This window comes from Mastomys coucha, unplaced genomic scaffold (genome assembly GCF_008632895.1).
Source record: "Mastomys coucha isolate ucsf_1 unplaced genomic scaffold, UCSF_Mcou_1 pScaffold15, whole genome shotgun sequence".
NCBI classification, from domain to species: domain Eukaryota; kingdom Metazoa; phylum Chordata; class Mammalia; order Rodentia; family Muridae; genus Mastomys; species Mastomys coucha.
The window spans coordinates 80,112,203-80,127,675 of record NW_022196897.1 but is presented as its reverse complement, the minus strand read 5'-3'; the positions used below and the strand labels follow the sequence as shown (position 1 = coordinate 80,127,675).

At 39.2% G+C, this 15,473-nt stretch overlaps 1 protein-coding gene across 1 annotated transcript in view; it reads left to right on the top strand.

Annotated features, from left to right (window-relative positions):
- Hsd17b12 (hydroxysteroid 17-beta dehydrogenase 12) overlaps positions 1-15,473 on the top strand; it is a 138,040-nt gene that overhangs the window by 106,696 nt on the left and 15,871 nt on the right. The window contains exon 7 of the mRNA XM_031371118.1: positions 10,472-10,506. Within this exon, the coding sequence (XP_031226978.1) occupies positions 10,472-10,506 (35 nt within the window). The remainder of the gene's footprint in view (positions 1-10,471; positions 10,507-15,473) is intronic.

The window sequence follows — 15,473 nt, the reverse complement described above, 5'->3', positions numbered from 1 at the left end:
TTGCACAGGAACTTGAGTGTTCAGCAGATAGAGAACCATAGAGAGCCTGCAGAATCTCGTATGTATGTGAGACAGTGCTAGAGGAAGAGTGACATAGCAGTCGGTATTCTGTAGCATGTGTGTGTAGCTTATGTATACTGAGGAGGGGCATTCCCCTAGGTGAAGGTTTATGTGTGATACTCCTGAGTTTAAGCTTTTCTGATGTGATTTGTCCCAGACAGTATTTTGATGACTTGTACATATCATTCTTTAACTGATTGCACTTTGTTATCAAGGCCAGAACCACATTTTTAGTAGCAGCGATTGCTGGGAACCTTGGGCTAACAAAAGGAGATGAAAACTGGTCTGGCTACAGAACCTTAGGTTTTATGGTATTTGGGCATCAGGGTAACTGAGGCACAGGTGTCTAGCCTGAAGCTCCAGTAAAGGTATTAAGTAAGATTATATAAGAAAGGGAGCAGTCTGTCTTTACCCTTAGGTTCACCTGGTGTATGTCTTCTCCAAATGATATGCTGGAGAATCAGGAGTGTACCAGGAGATGGTGAGATCAAGCCTGCCCTGTGAGTTGGGGTCATGCTCAAAATTAAAGGTAGAGCCCCAGCATTTTGTTAGAAGGTCCATGTGCTTCTTCCCTATGTGAGTAGGTCAGGTTTTTGTAAAAGTCACAAAAGCCTCACATTATAATAGTAAAATAATCCTGAAGTCAAAGGAATTTCAGGTTATCACAGATAAAGAGATGATCCAGGAGAGTATTAGGCAAGAAATATTAACCAGAGCAGTTGTGGCCAGACTCTTGGTGTATAATTGTAAACAGCTTTCCCAAGGTATTCAACAATCTAGTTCTAGCTGAATACTTCATTTTCAAAAGATTTATTTTGGGGTGTGTGTGTGTGTGTCCATCTATCCCTGCACACGTATCTTGTGAGTGCATGTGTACCTCATGAGTGCAATAACCCACAGAGGCTAGAAGAGAGTATCAGATTCCAACCATATGGATGCTAGGAACCAAACCTACATCTTCTACAAGAATAGCAAGTGGTCTCAACCACTGAGAGCCTCTGTCCAGCCCTGGTTGCTTCACTTTTGAAGCTTGTCCAGTGGCTTAGGCTTTTTCCATGTGCCGTCATGGAAAACTTCATGCATGACTGGAAATCTTGTCTTATTAGGGCCAAGGTGGCGGTCTGTCCCTTTAGAGTAGAACAGGTTTGGAATCCTGTGGGCCAATGGCATACTGCGTGGCTTCCCTTCACCTTGCAGTTCTTAGTGTTGAGTGTCTGCACAGTGTGGGCTTCATGAGCCTTGACACTTGTTCCACTTATCCCAAGTGCACAGCTGATAGCTTTTCTACAAACAGATGAATGCATTTTAAAAATTAAAACTTCTTGTTCTTTAAAATCACAGTGATTCTAAGTGTGGCCCTACAATGCTAAATGTGGGTTAGTTGAAGTAAATTGGGAGAATTTCTTAGGTCAGAAGTTACAGATCTGTGGCTGGATAAGGACTACCAGCATGTGTTGGTTAATTCAGTTTTTAAAAGCTGAAAGTTTCACATTCAGATTTATAGCTTCTCTTGGGGAAAATGTGGAAATCATGTGACACAGGCCTCAGGAACTGAGTAGCAACTGAGTATGTGAGCCCAGCTTCTCTAGATCACGCAGCCCCTGCTGCTCTCTGTTCTTCGAGCAGTGCTTCCAGATATCTGAGTGTGAGCTCCCCTCCAGGTGATTCCAAGTCTTTGGTCTACTCAAACTTAGTGAGCTTGAAAGATTGGAATGGCTTGAACCAAGTCAACCTCCTGTGTCTTAGTCCATTTGCAGCTGATATGACAACAAAAATAACCTGGACTGTCAGATATAAAGAAGGTTCCACCATCTCGCACAGTGTGGGAGGATGAAGAGTTCAGGATCAAGGTGCTAGGAAAGTCAGTCTGAGGAGGGACTGTTCTCATAGCTGGTGCCTGCCTTCAGTGTCTTTCTTCACATGGTGAAGGGGAAATGAGCAGGTTTATCAGATCCCTGTCCTTTTGGGGTAATTAGTCATCTCCCCTTTAGTGTGCTATTGGGGTTTCCACTTATGAGCTTTGTGGGGACACAAGCATTCAGATCTTCCATTCCTGGTATTCTCTTGATATCCACATAGAATCTTGAGAGATGGCTGTCTCTCGTTTTCAGATGAGTGCTGTTAAAACAATATTGCTTGACCTGCCTGCTACCCTCAAAGCACTTGTTAAATACTTTTGAAAAGCCAAGTTTTCTCCTTCTGCATCACCATGCCTTCATTGTAGGTGGTTAGCAAAAGTGCCTAATACTGTGCCTTGCCCATGATATAAATGTTTAGATGAATGGTCAAAGGGTGGAAAGTACCCAAGCATTCATTTTCTTTCTTCCATGGATATGCCTCTGGCAGGTGACAGAGTACCAGCAGGGGGAGCCTAGTATTAGCTTGGAAATCTATGAGGAGAGTTTTGTTCCTCAGTTTAATTGTATTTAATTTAGGAACTTGCTAGAAATGAATCCTCATATTCTGCTTCCACAATTTAAGTTTAACTTCAGGAAACTAAGAAATCCCAAGTAGGATGTGTCCTTCAACACATTCTCCCATCTAAGGCTTTTCTGGGTGAGGACATACGAAGTTAATATTTAGTCAATTCATTTTGAAACTAGGACTACCAGCACGTGTTCTCCTCTGCTACTAAAATTTTTCAAGTAAGCAGTACATTCGGCCCTTAGGGAAGGCAGTAGCCGGCTGCCTCAGACCCAGCAGAGGCAGGCTATTTCCAAATACAGGACAGCACTTCTTCCACAGCTGCCTTCTTCTGAAAATAAAGACACCCTTGTAGATTGGGTTTGAGATTCTCTTTAGCTCCTAGTGAACCTAGTTTATAGGAAAATGTCTTTCATATGTGTGAAAACAGGACAGGAACTTGAACTTTAGGAATTGTTTTCTCTTTTCAACATCTGTCACTTTTAAGAAGCTGTCAGTTTGTTTTAGGGGAAAGATAATAGAAGCACTTACAAGACTCCAACATTGTCCCATGGAAACACCAGGTGATACTCTATTCACTCCTCTTAGTAATCCTTGTTTGGCTGCATAAGTTAGGGGCTTAGGTTGCCATCACTAATAAGTATTCCTGTGTTTTGAATTTTTTTTTATTTTTATATGTTTTGAAATTTTTTTATTTTTATATATTATTTTAATATGGATCAAAGTAGAATGTGTTGGACCAGGAAAAGCCCTATTTGTAGCCTAGGGCAACATTTCAGACTAAGAGAACTCTTGAACTTCCTCAGTGACTTAAGCACCATAGAAAAGGCAAAGTCAGATAACATTGTAAAATCTCAGAGTGCTCTCAAAACTATGTCTGATTAAGTTTTCCACCCTTGTGCAGTAAATACTGTTAGCTATACAGGTGAGATTCTAAGAACTTCTAATCAAGCTATGTTCTCACTTCCTCATCTCCTTGGAGCTCAAATTATACTGTTTGCCAAAGGAAATGGGTGCTGTGCCATTCTGGTATGGCTTCCAGTAGTTTTTGTCTTGTTTCTCAAAAGATGGGAGGGGGGCCATTGTAGACCATTGTTGTTCATTCTTTTCACATCTATACTATGATTGTTTTTAAGATGCCCTTTATTTCAATTGAATACTTGTTTCAGATTCTTGTATTTCAGATTTTTTAAGAAAGTGTTTCCTTCTAAACTGTATGAGTCCATTTCTCAGTTGTCTAAATCTGGACTTGATTGATTTCAACATGTTTCTTTGAGGTTTGAATTAGAGCAAAGGTGAACCAGTTAGCCATGGGAGATGTTCTGACTTTGTTCATGAAAAACCTGGATTCTTGAAGCTGAGCCTAGATTTTGGGGTGGCTTGTTCTGTTTACCTCCCTAGTCACAAATAGTAGTGGCACAGATCTTAGTGAATCAAGTATCTTAAGTTTGATTGATTCATTTTCTTGAGATAGGTCCCTGTTAGGTAGCTTGGGCTGGCATGAAACCTGGTGTGGACCAGACTAACTTCGAACTCATAATCCTCCTAACTCCTGACTGAGTCCTGTGATTAAAGGAATCTAGAGCCTTGTCTGGCTCTTTTCACTAGAGTCTTAGAGCATTATTAGCAGTGTTGAAACAAATGACCAAGTACCAAAAGTAATATGATAAATAAATGTGTATTATATCAGTTTTCATACCAAAGAATAGTAACACCTAGACAGGTACCTGGGTCCCTTCTGTCAGCATTGACTGCCACTGCAGCGATAAAGAGAGATGCTCACAGGAGGCTTTGGCAGTTCTGTTTCTCTTTCTGTTTTGTTTTGTTTTGTTTTAAAGAAATAGGTTTGTGAGGGCTTTACTAATTATAAAAGCAATGCAAGATTGTTGCCAAAGATATTTGAAAACTATATGAGCACTAAGAAGAAAATAAATTCTGTGTAATCCTGACCACAGATGGCTACATTTTAATACAACATTTTCAAGGATTTTCTAGGCCAGGCAGTCTATTTTTGAGTTATATATCTTAACTAAATGATTTAATAATACTGAATGTGATTTTGTATGAGGTAAATGAACTTTGTATTTTTTTCCTAACTAGAATATACATATCTGTACCAGTAAATATTTAACCTGAAAATGAGTATGTGGTTTCCCCCGAGGAATTCTGATTTAAGCTGTTAAGAAGCCATTCATGTTTCTGTGTACATTTGTGTACTGTAGGCCAGCTTGCTTATGAAATGATACTAGAGCTACATGTAAGGTAATAATGTAGATTAACTTTTTAGATTTTTAAAGTGTCTTCTTTTTTTGTGGTGTGAACTAATGAAAACATTACTGAAAAAAAAAAACACTTGTTTTTTTTGTTTTTTTGGTTTTTTTTTTTTGCTGTAAACTTTGACATTTTCATTATGGTAAAAGTTCAGTTATGGTGGCTTCTACCTACCTGGGAGAGAACTGTCTTAGTTACTTTCCTGTTGCTGTGAAAGACACCATGACTAAGACAGTATCTGGGCCTGTGGTTCCAGAGGAGTAAGAAGAGTTCATTATGGTAGGAAAGCATGGCTTATAGCTGCAGGTCTAGGGCTGGAGCAGCCAACTCTCAACCTAAGAGTTCACATCTTGACCATACCCAGAGCAAACTGGAAATGACACAAGTATTTAAGCCCTCAAAGCTGTTTGCAGTGACATAGTTCCTTCAACAAGGCCATCCTTTCTAACCCTCAAACAGCAGCAGCACCTGGGAAGCAAGTATTTAGTGTAGGAGTCTATGGGGGACAGTCTCATTCAGACAACCACACAAAGGAATTAAAATTGCTTGCTGTGCACTTGTGGAGCATATCTCAGGTGAGAAGAAAAAAGTTTAGAACTCGTGTTTATTATTACTACTTGCTTAATATTCTTAACCACCGAATTCACAAGTTGTGATAATATCATTTTAGAAATATGTAAAAAGAAACAGCAAACTTTCTGGCGTAGTAATTATCACCTGCAGATGGCCTAAAATTAGCATATTGAATTAGCTCCAGAAACACCATGTGAGCTGTGAAGTGCAGTGCAGATGCACAGTGAAATTGCATAGCAGTACTTGGTATATTGGTATAAATACCCAGATATTAAGATTCTAGTCAATAAATGGACAGTGAAATGGGACCTTAGTTTAAATGTCTTATGTAAGAGTGATGTTAAAGAGAATTTAATTTAATGTGAGCACAGTGAAGTCAGTCTACTTATATATTAAATATTTTAAAATGATGTGTAAACATGTGCCCAAATTCAGATGGCCTGGAGTTGGATTTAAGACTTAGAATCTGATTATCAGGAAAGGTATTAATGAAAACTTTAGTTTTTATAAAAACATGAAGAGTTCAAGTTTACTTCTTGTGGCTTTTCGGTGTTATTCTTGGTTGACTTTTTTTTTTTTTTAAATGAGCTTCCACTTCGTGACACACAGAAGTAAATATGAGAATCTGTGAACCTTAAGAAGGACCATCACTTTTTTTTTCTTGTGAAATGGAGTATTTATTTATTTATTTTTAAAATGTTTGTAGACACATTTTGTCTGTTTCTACTGTCCTTCGTTTATTTTTTTTTAGATATTTTCTTTATTTACATGTAAATTTCTCCATTCCCAGTTTCCCCTCCAAAAAACAAAGAAACAAACAAAAACAACCAAAACAAACCCCTGTTGCCTCCCACTTCCCCATGCCTGCCACCCCGCCCTCTCCCACTTTCTGGCCCTGGCATTCCCCTACACTGGGGCACAGAACTTTCACAGGGCCGAGCTCCTCTCCTCCTATTGATGATTGAATTTGCAATCCTCTACTATACACATGCTACTTGAACAATCAGACCCCTCCATGTACAGTCCTTGGTTGGTGGTTGAGACCCTGGGAGCTCTGAGGGTATTAGTTCATATTGTTGTTCGTCCTAAGGGGCTGCAAACCCCTCAGCTCCATTGAGGACCATCACTTTTACCTGTAAGGGTTTGTATCTTTGCTGGTGCACTGTCTGGTCGTTGAGTAGTCAGTGTGTATTTGTGGCTCTTTAGCAACCAGCCACCCAAAGCACTGTTATTCTTTTGCCTTGAGTTACTCAAACCTCTTGTTTTAAGATTATATTTAAAAAGAACATATTTGGTCATGTCAGTACATAGAAAGTCATTAAAAAGGGATTTAAGTCTTAACATGTTACTGATATAATTTTGTTAAGTGTGATTATATCATGAAGTTTCACATTGTCTGACCATTTTCTGGATAATTTTTCACTCAGAGTAGAAAGGTGGTGTGACATAAAGGAAATTATAAGCTTCTGGTTTCTATTTCCTCAGAATTTCAACCAAAAGTTGAACTGTGGTTGTACTTGCTTAGTAATTCTCCAGGTCAGCTGGTGCCTGCAAATCTCATTCATTTTCCTCCCTTTGTGGAGGAAAGCTAAATCAAGCCCTAACCAGCTGCTCTTCTGAGCTCCACTTAGCTACTCTTCAGTTAACAGCTCTTAACTTCCTTAATACAGATCAGTACGTGTAAGGGCACACACATGCATGCACATATGCACACACAGGTAAGAGCACTTTTAAAGTTCATCCTGATTTTCCTTCTGTTTCTAGTGAACTCAGGGTTTAGGAACTGAGTAATAACTTCTATGAAAATGCTTGGAGATGACTTTCTAATATATTAGCTAAGAATCACGGTCCCCTGGTGAAATGTGCTAATAGAGTCCCTTTCAGATACTGTTGCTTGCTGGTTAGCTTGATTAGTCAGAGTGTAATGCTCATAAATACAGTACATTTCAGGTACTCTTAAGGTTGCATACAATTCATCCTTTACAATGAAATATTCCACAGTATTCCTGTTTTATGTGTGTGAATGTCTGACCCTCATGTCTTCTACAGATGCAAGTTGCATGATGCATCTAACCAGTTGTACATATTTTTTACATCTCTTTATTTTTTTAATCCATCAAACAAAGAAGTCTGGCAATTCAATAGAAAATATTTATTTCTTCACGGTTTGCTTTTTTATATTCTGTTCTTTCTGGCATTTATTTGCTGCCAAGTGATCTCCTGTTTATGCTTTTATAACTTAACCGAAACATAATCTATGAAGCTCTGTCTAGCTTCTAGCTGTAAGTGCTCCTTTTCCTAAGCACCAGTGCCACCTGTCTGCTTGTAGGAGCATCTCCTTATGGGTCCTAAGTTCTTCCCTCCCAGCCATTAGGCTGCAGATAAAACAGAAGGATGGCTCCTTACTCTAAGGTGTGGCTCCCAGTTCTCAGTTGATATGCAGAGAGTGTTTTTATGCCTTTTTATCTCCTGAGTTTGGTAAACTCTGATTTCAGCTCCTTGATTACTAGCCACATATTATATAGAGAGGTCTCCTAAAACTTCATAAATTTGTAAAATTCTCCTGCTTTGAATGTTCAATTTTTGTTTCTTTGTTTGTTTGGGGTAAATATAAAAAGTTTTAATCATTATTACAGCCTAATCTTAGAACTATTCCAGTACCCCAAGGAGATCTGAAATGAAACACTTTAAAATAATGAAAGAATTATCCAAAAACTTCTGTATGGTCAGTTGATATGGATGACTTCAAAATTTATTACTGTTCTTGGCTCTAAATTGTGGGATATACCATGCTTAAGGATAGAGTTGAGGACTTGTGCTACATCCTAAAAGGATAGTGCAGTGTGAGTGTGGGGAACACAGGTGGCCCTTCAGAAGTCTCAGATGTCCCATATGTGGGATCTCTTTCTCTCTCCTTTTCTCCTTCTCTCTCCCTCTCCCCCCCCCAAACACACACACACACCTTCATTCTAAGTTAAGAAAGTAATACCATGTAATGTAGATCTTCATTTAATATACTAAGACTTCAGAGAAGAAGAGCCTAGCTCAGAGTCACAGCACCATAGGAAGGGCTGGAACTAGAACTGTGCTGAGTGCACACCACCGTGGCCTAACATCACTAGTTATGAGTTAAGTAGCTGCTGTTTGCCTCTGGAAAGACAAATCTGGGGAAATACATCAGCAAAGGTGAAATTAGTATTTAACCTGAAGAGGAGAAAGAGGTGACTTGCAAATATGAACTGTAACATTAGCCTTTACTATGATTTGGTTTTATCACATTGAATTTGAAGTCCTGTAGGAACATTTTGAATTAGTTCAAGCAAATCAAGAAAATTGAAAAGAGATTTTTTTCAAAACTGTAAAATATTTCATCTATTGCTTGTGGGACTACTCTTTTTGGGGAGAGGGGTTATAAAGTGTTAACATGGATCAGTCTTTATCAACATAAATGGTTGATCTTACTAGTTAGAATTTTTGGTTAAAAGGCTGGGTAGTTAGGACAGAGGCCTATACTTGCTTAATATGGGCAAAGGGCCTCAAGGTTCATGCCCAACACTGCAAAACAAACAAAAAGAATATTGATTATGTCCTGTAACAGAGATACAATCACAAGTTAAACAAAGTCAAAATTGGTCTGTTAGTCAGGGTGCTTGTGGAGCAGGTGCTGAGTGTGCTGCACAGTGGCTCCTCTAGCAGTAAGGATCTGCCCCTTTTCCCAACATCCTACCGTGTATCCCATTCACCTTGGGGTCAATGGCTCCTTCTCTCCAATCTATTACATTCTGCATACAAAGAAGAGAGAAAGATAACAAAGAATACAAGCTATTTTCCTCTTCTCAAGTCACAACCAAGACACTGTATGTCCTACTTATGAGCTAGATAGTTATAGGCTATGTGCAGTTGTCAGAGAAATTGTAATACATTTTTTTATGGGAGGAACCAAGAATGGGAAAGAGGTTGTGTGCTCTGAACCTTCATCTGCAAGGGAAGAGCAATGCTGGAGGACAGCTGACAGTCTGCTTCATCACCCTATGAGGATGACTTATGTAAAAACACAGATGTGTGTAAAAAGGAGGGCTGCAGGAAGCTTCCCCCTATACTTGCTCTTACAGTTTCTCCTTTTTCATCTGGGCCAGATCTGGTCATATCTTTACTTCTGTTGAAGTGTTTCCCCTAAACTCTGAGGATATTCCTTTACTTTGAAATTGGTGATGTGCCAGCCCATACTCTTTTACTGATATGACAATTTACACTCGCTCACTGACAAGTGCATACACTGTCTCTAGAGTGATCTTGAACTTGGACGTCTACATAGCACACTTTGCTGCAGAAAGTCTTCCTGATCTTTCTCTTCTGAATATTTCCGTGAAAAATAGTCTTACCAAAATACTGTCTTTTTAATTGGTGGTTGATATTATTCAAGATAAAAGGCTTAGGATGTCTACACCTAGACATTTCCATTTCTTGTGTTGCTTAGAGAGCTGATATAAGCTGAACCAAGACTTGTTTGACTATGAGGTCATCTTGACAAAGATTGGCACTTCTAACTTTTCTTAAAGAATAGTATCCCCCAAAAGAGTTTGGTGGTTGCCTTTGTTGACATTGTGTGTCTTTGGCTGGTGATTATGAAGTTGCTAAATTGAACACATCGCCTTTCACTGTTAGTCGCTAGAAGCCACAGATGATTTCGGGTGTGTTTTGCTTACAACTGTGGACCTTAGAAGAAATGAATGCACTTGATACTTACTCACATCTCACTTGCCGGCATTCTCTTTCCCAAAGCCTTCAGAAAAGATGACTTGAGCCCTTATGATGAGAACACTTAAGTCAGCTTGGTAGGTGGGATGTTGTTACGGGTGATAACATTCAATCTTTTCTGGGAAGGACTGAAGAGATGTCCACTTACCATAGAGCCCTAGTTTTTTGAAGGTGCCATGTCAGTCTTACAGACAAGGCTAATCTTAGCCACATTCACTTTGCCAGTACATTCTCTTTCTGTACTCCTAACACAGTATAAGTATAAGATAAGCCTCTCTCTATAGAATGGTGGCTGGCTTCATGAGTCCCTTCTCTTTGGGTGTCCTTCACTCTTTTGTGGCTTGTGTCCTCAGCCATCACTAATATTTTGTTTTCTCTTTTGCAGGTGACACGCTTGGTGCTGCCTGGCATGGTAGAAAGGTGAGTCACACGCTCACACACAAACACTGCTTGCAGAGCTCATTATTATTTATAGGGAGAATCCTTTCTTTGAGAATTTCATTAAAGTGACTAATGAACCTAACTCTCTGTCTTAGCACCAGGCGAGTCACACAGTGGAGCATGAGTCATTGGTGGAGGAGGCCTTTTCCACTAGACTTTCTTATTTCCCTCTCTAGGGTTGTGGTGGTTCCTTCAGATCAGGATTAAAAAGCCAGCCTGAGTCACCATCACTAACTCAATTGCCTGCTATTCTGAGGGGGTGGATAGAGTTCCTGGGATATTCCTGGGAATGCCTCCTTAAAGCTGTAGCTACTTAGAGCCTAAATTGGTGGAATGTCCTGAAACTATATGCCTTCCTCTGGTGTTTTCATTCTTGCTGGGGGAATGGACTAAGGTATGATGTGAAGTGACCAAATATCAAGCTAACTCTAGGAGGAAAGGGCCAGTTGGATTTGGGTGCCAGTAGAATACCCCAAATGTCTTCATTTTGTCGAGAAATTTGTGGTTGCATTTCCACATGTGTGATAGTGCTGAGTGTAAAGTAGAACTACTACACTGTTCTCATAAGAATCTAGATGTTGCTTAGAAAACCTGCCAAAGAGAGCTAAGTTTGAATATGAACCCATTTGTTATTTTAATTTTGAGCTCCATCAAAGCTTTGATAGGGGAGGAATCAAGTATCCACTTTTGTTAAAAGACCAGGAAGGAATGCAGTTTTGCATATCAAATCCACCTGTACTGCTTCATTCTACCATGTGGACTGAATGAATGGGGCTCAGAAGTCCATTTTTTTTGATCATGTACAGTGATTGAGAAACTTTTTCAGCAAAATTAGTTGTAATTGTATTTTACATGTACTGATTTGTCTATTCTAATTGCCTTATTTTAGTGAAGTTTCCCTTTAAAGCCTTCAAGTGGAATATTGACTGATGCTCCAATGATAGGACATGAAATAGGCAGTGCTCTAGAACTAGGGACAGAGTAGAGTCCAATAAGAATGATATTTGGGTCACTGTCTTAATCTGACTTTTGACATCTGCAAATGACATTATAAAGAAATCTTTGGATTTGGAGTAGGTGCTCAATATTACATCATTTGCCTTGCATGCCATTAGTTCCATCTCTACCAATTAAACAACAAAACGAGGAAATCAAAGTTGTAAGCCATAGAAGTATTATGAAAGAATTTTTTAAAAGTTTGTTGGTGAAAACTATGTAAAAGGAAATAATGGCAATGAAGTCATTTCCTGGAGCAGAAAGTATTGGATTCATAGAATGACCAGCCCCGTGCACTTGGTTAGTTGAAAGTAACCCCACCCCACACCTCCTTTAGCTTAGTGAAATGAGAAGCTGTGAAGTATGTGGGGCAGAGGTAGAGCTAGAGACTTAGGGCCATCACTAGACCCAGCAGTACCATCCAGTCAGAGCTGACACTGGGTATGAAGGAACAGTGTGAAAGGGAATTCATGTTTATCCAACAGAACCCAGCTTGGAGAATCTATATGAGTTCAATCCTTGCTGTTCAAGAAATCAAGTTGATTTTAAACTGAGCTTGAGGAATGTCCTGGTAGAAAGCCATCACAAGCTGTGGAAAGCTGGAGTCATAGGAAAGTGGGGGGTGGGGCTTACTAAGGACTAGTTAGACATGTATGTAGAGTTTATTAATTAGTACTTTGTGTTAGAAGGGACATCTATGTCCAGTGGAGCTCTAGGAGTTATTAGGTATATTAGTATTAGTATATTTTTAGGTATATTAGTGCACTAACTGCACTAAGAGATCAATCCTACATAGCTTACCAAGTTAAAGATTTATTTCCCCCTTATTTCTCTACCTTGTCCTTGAGGAATCTCAAGGTCCTTCCATCTATGGGCTCTGGCATAAATCTTTAAGGTCTTATCTTAAGAAAGAGTTCTTCACCCAGCTAACAGGTAAAGGAAGAGAATCAGGATGATGTAGGGGAGGTTTCATGGGTCAGCCCTGGAAGGAGTGTATATCCCATTCTCTTGTCCAGAACTCCACCTGTCATAAGCTGCAACTTAATGCAAGGGAGGCCAGCAATGTTAGTTGTTTGCCAAAAGGAAGGAAAAGCTCCAGGTGAGCAAGTGTCCAGAAGTGGTCTCACACTTGTCAGTGGCTTCACTCTAGGTGCTCTCCACACCTCCCCACAGTGACCTATTTCTGTGGTCGTTTCCATAGGATTGGTATTCTCATTGAGTAACAGCAGTGTCCTTTAAAAAGAGCCTTTGTTATTGGTTTCTTCTCCCTCCTCCCTTTCAGTGGTTCTGTCATTGATATATGAGATTTTTCCAAACATTCTAGAACTATAGCCAACTAACTATCACTAAACAAGTACCAATAATCAGACTAAGGTATTATCACCGTACATATAGAAAGTGCATAATTACATTATCGGGAAACTTGCTCTCTCTACTTCCCTGGAATTATAAACATTGTGTACAGCTGGAGCCAGGAGGTGGTTGCCATAACAACCATGGAAAGGCTAAAAATAGCCTCTTTCATATTGTACTGCTTAAGGTGGAATTATGACATGTTATGGCGTTTTAGGGCAGGTAATTCTTTCTTGTGCTAAATGTTTGCAAACTTTACTCAACAAAGCAATATTTGTATAGTGTGAGAATTTGATTGCTGGTTATAATTGTATTCCTGACCCCATGTTCCATGATTCCTTCTCTGACATTGAACACTGTTTTGATAGTTTCTCTGTGTTCTTAGGAGTCAATTAGAGAACTGTCTACACCAATTTCCGTTTTCCATCTAAGCCTAGAAAACTCTCTAATGACCCTGCGAGAGTGCACTTCGGTCGTCTCTCATGTGTAGTGGAAATGTAAAGAACGGGGATGGAGTCTGTATCTCACAGCTGTCTGGTTAGCACTCTGCACTGACTGACCTGCCTCCCCTCCCTTCTCTCTGCTGCAGGGTGGGGCAATGCTGAGGTTTCCTGAGTAAGGCAAGGATCAGTGACTTCTTTCAAAAGACATTATTATCCCCCCAGGGCAACAGTGTTTTTATAGAGGTGAGGACAGGGGTGCTACAAGAGCCCAGCAGAATAGTGAGGCATTTGTAGAACAAAAACTTGGCAGTTTTAAAATATCCAGGAGACAATTAAAGAGAGTCTCATGGGGAGTTGTCCAGATCTAAGGGAATCCTAGAGAGCATAGCTATAAGGAAACTGTAAGTGAAAGCTGCTGGGTTTTACAGGGCTGGACAAGCCTATTGATTGGCTTCTGGGAGGACAAATAAAGGAAGTGGCTGTGGAGGTGAAGAGGCGTGTCCTGAAGTGGAGCTGATTATTCAGCTTTGTTTCTGCAGCATTTTAGTTCTGGTAGATCCTCAATAATCCGTACCTCCAAGTCACCATCACATGATGGCTAGCAAGTGAGCAGTGAGATCAGTTACGAATACTACATCACAAAAAATGTTGCTTTATTTGTTGATCTGATGTTGTTACAACAAACCAGGAAATGTACTGAAGTATGAGCAACACGGGTCTTCAATAACAGAACTTCAGCAGAAATTCTTAATGTACTCCCATTGTTCCCAAGCCTCCAGAAAATGAGAGGTTAACCAGCCTGGCTTATGTTTGTCTCTGTGTGCAATTAAGCATAGCCCATTTTGCCCTTCTGCTTGATATAACAGAGTTGTCATGAGCCTAGCTGTGCCATGGAAACTGTTTGACGTCACTAATTCTGCTTAGATAGAGGATTAGAGCTAGACAAAGTAGTTGATTGTAAAGATGAGTCCTTTGTGGCCCCAGGTCCAAATGTTCCCCCAATTTCCACTTAAGGAGATACATTAAAGGGATTATCAGGGCATGCTAGTGTTCAATTTGGGATACAGACAAAATAGAATATTTTTTACTTAGAGAAAATAGATCTGAATGCTATTACAGGAGGGGTCATAGAAAGGTCTTTGATAGACACATATGTACTTTCTCAACAGCAGGACAGATTGCTAGGTAGTGCCATTTCTCTGCTGCCAGTTAGATAACATTTAAAAGTGTTTTCATTTTATATAGCATTTTGACAGTCTTAAATGTTAGTGGTTTTTGGTTTTTGGTTTTTGGTTTTTTTTTTTAACTTTTGTTGCATTATGAAGAGAAAAGTTACATGATTTCAATTTATCTGAATTTGTTAACATTTAAAAACATTTTAAGTAAATAGAATTAAATCACATCCTTGTTTCCCTTTTGTACCCCAACTCCTCTCAGAGACCCCCCTTCAATAACTATAATATCCTTTTTGTCATATTCCTTAAAATTTGTAAGATATTATAACAATAAAAATAAGTATTATAAAAGTTGTTTGATATAAAACAACAATCAATTTAACAGTCTTATGTAGATGCTCATCTACAGCAATAGTGAAAATACATTTTTCTCAATATAAATTTTAAATAACTCCAAACATATTAACTGTATGTTTCAAAATAATAGATCACTACTAGTATTTTTTTAAATGAACATAAATATATAAAGTCTTTTTGTTTGTTTGTTTTGTATTTAGTAGAGTTTAAAATCTTGGCTCTTACTGTGGTACAAGCCCAAAATAAGAACAGTTTTTAGACATTGGATTTCATTGTAATAAGGCTGTACTTCAGTGACCCTCACATCGCCGAAGGATTTTACCCTACATCGTAGCTAAGCTGAGAGTTGATAGTTCTGCTGCACCAAGAAATGAATTGTAGGCACGATTTTGGATACAGACTTCCTGTTATGATCAAAGCTATTTGACTTGAGTGAGTGACTTTATTCTCAGTCCACAGAGAACAGGTTATGTACATTTAAGAAATGGTGTGTGTATTAAGATGGTCTAACCATAAAGTCATTCACCAAGTGTTTCAATGAACAATGGTTCTGCTTGGGTATAGTAGCCTGGGCTGGCATTTGTATTCTTGTAGGGTCTGTATGACATCTGCCCAGGATCTT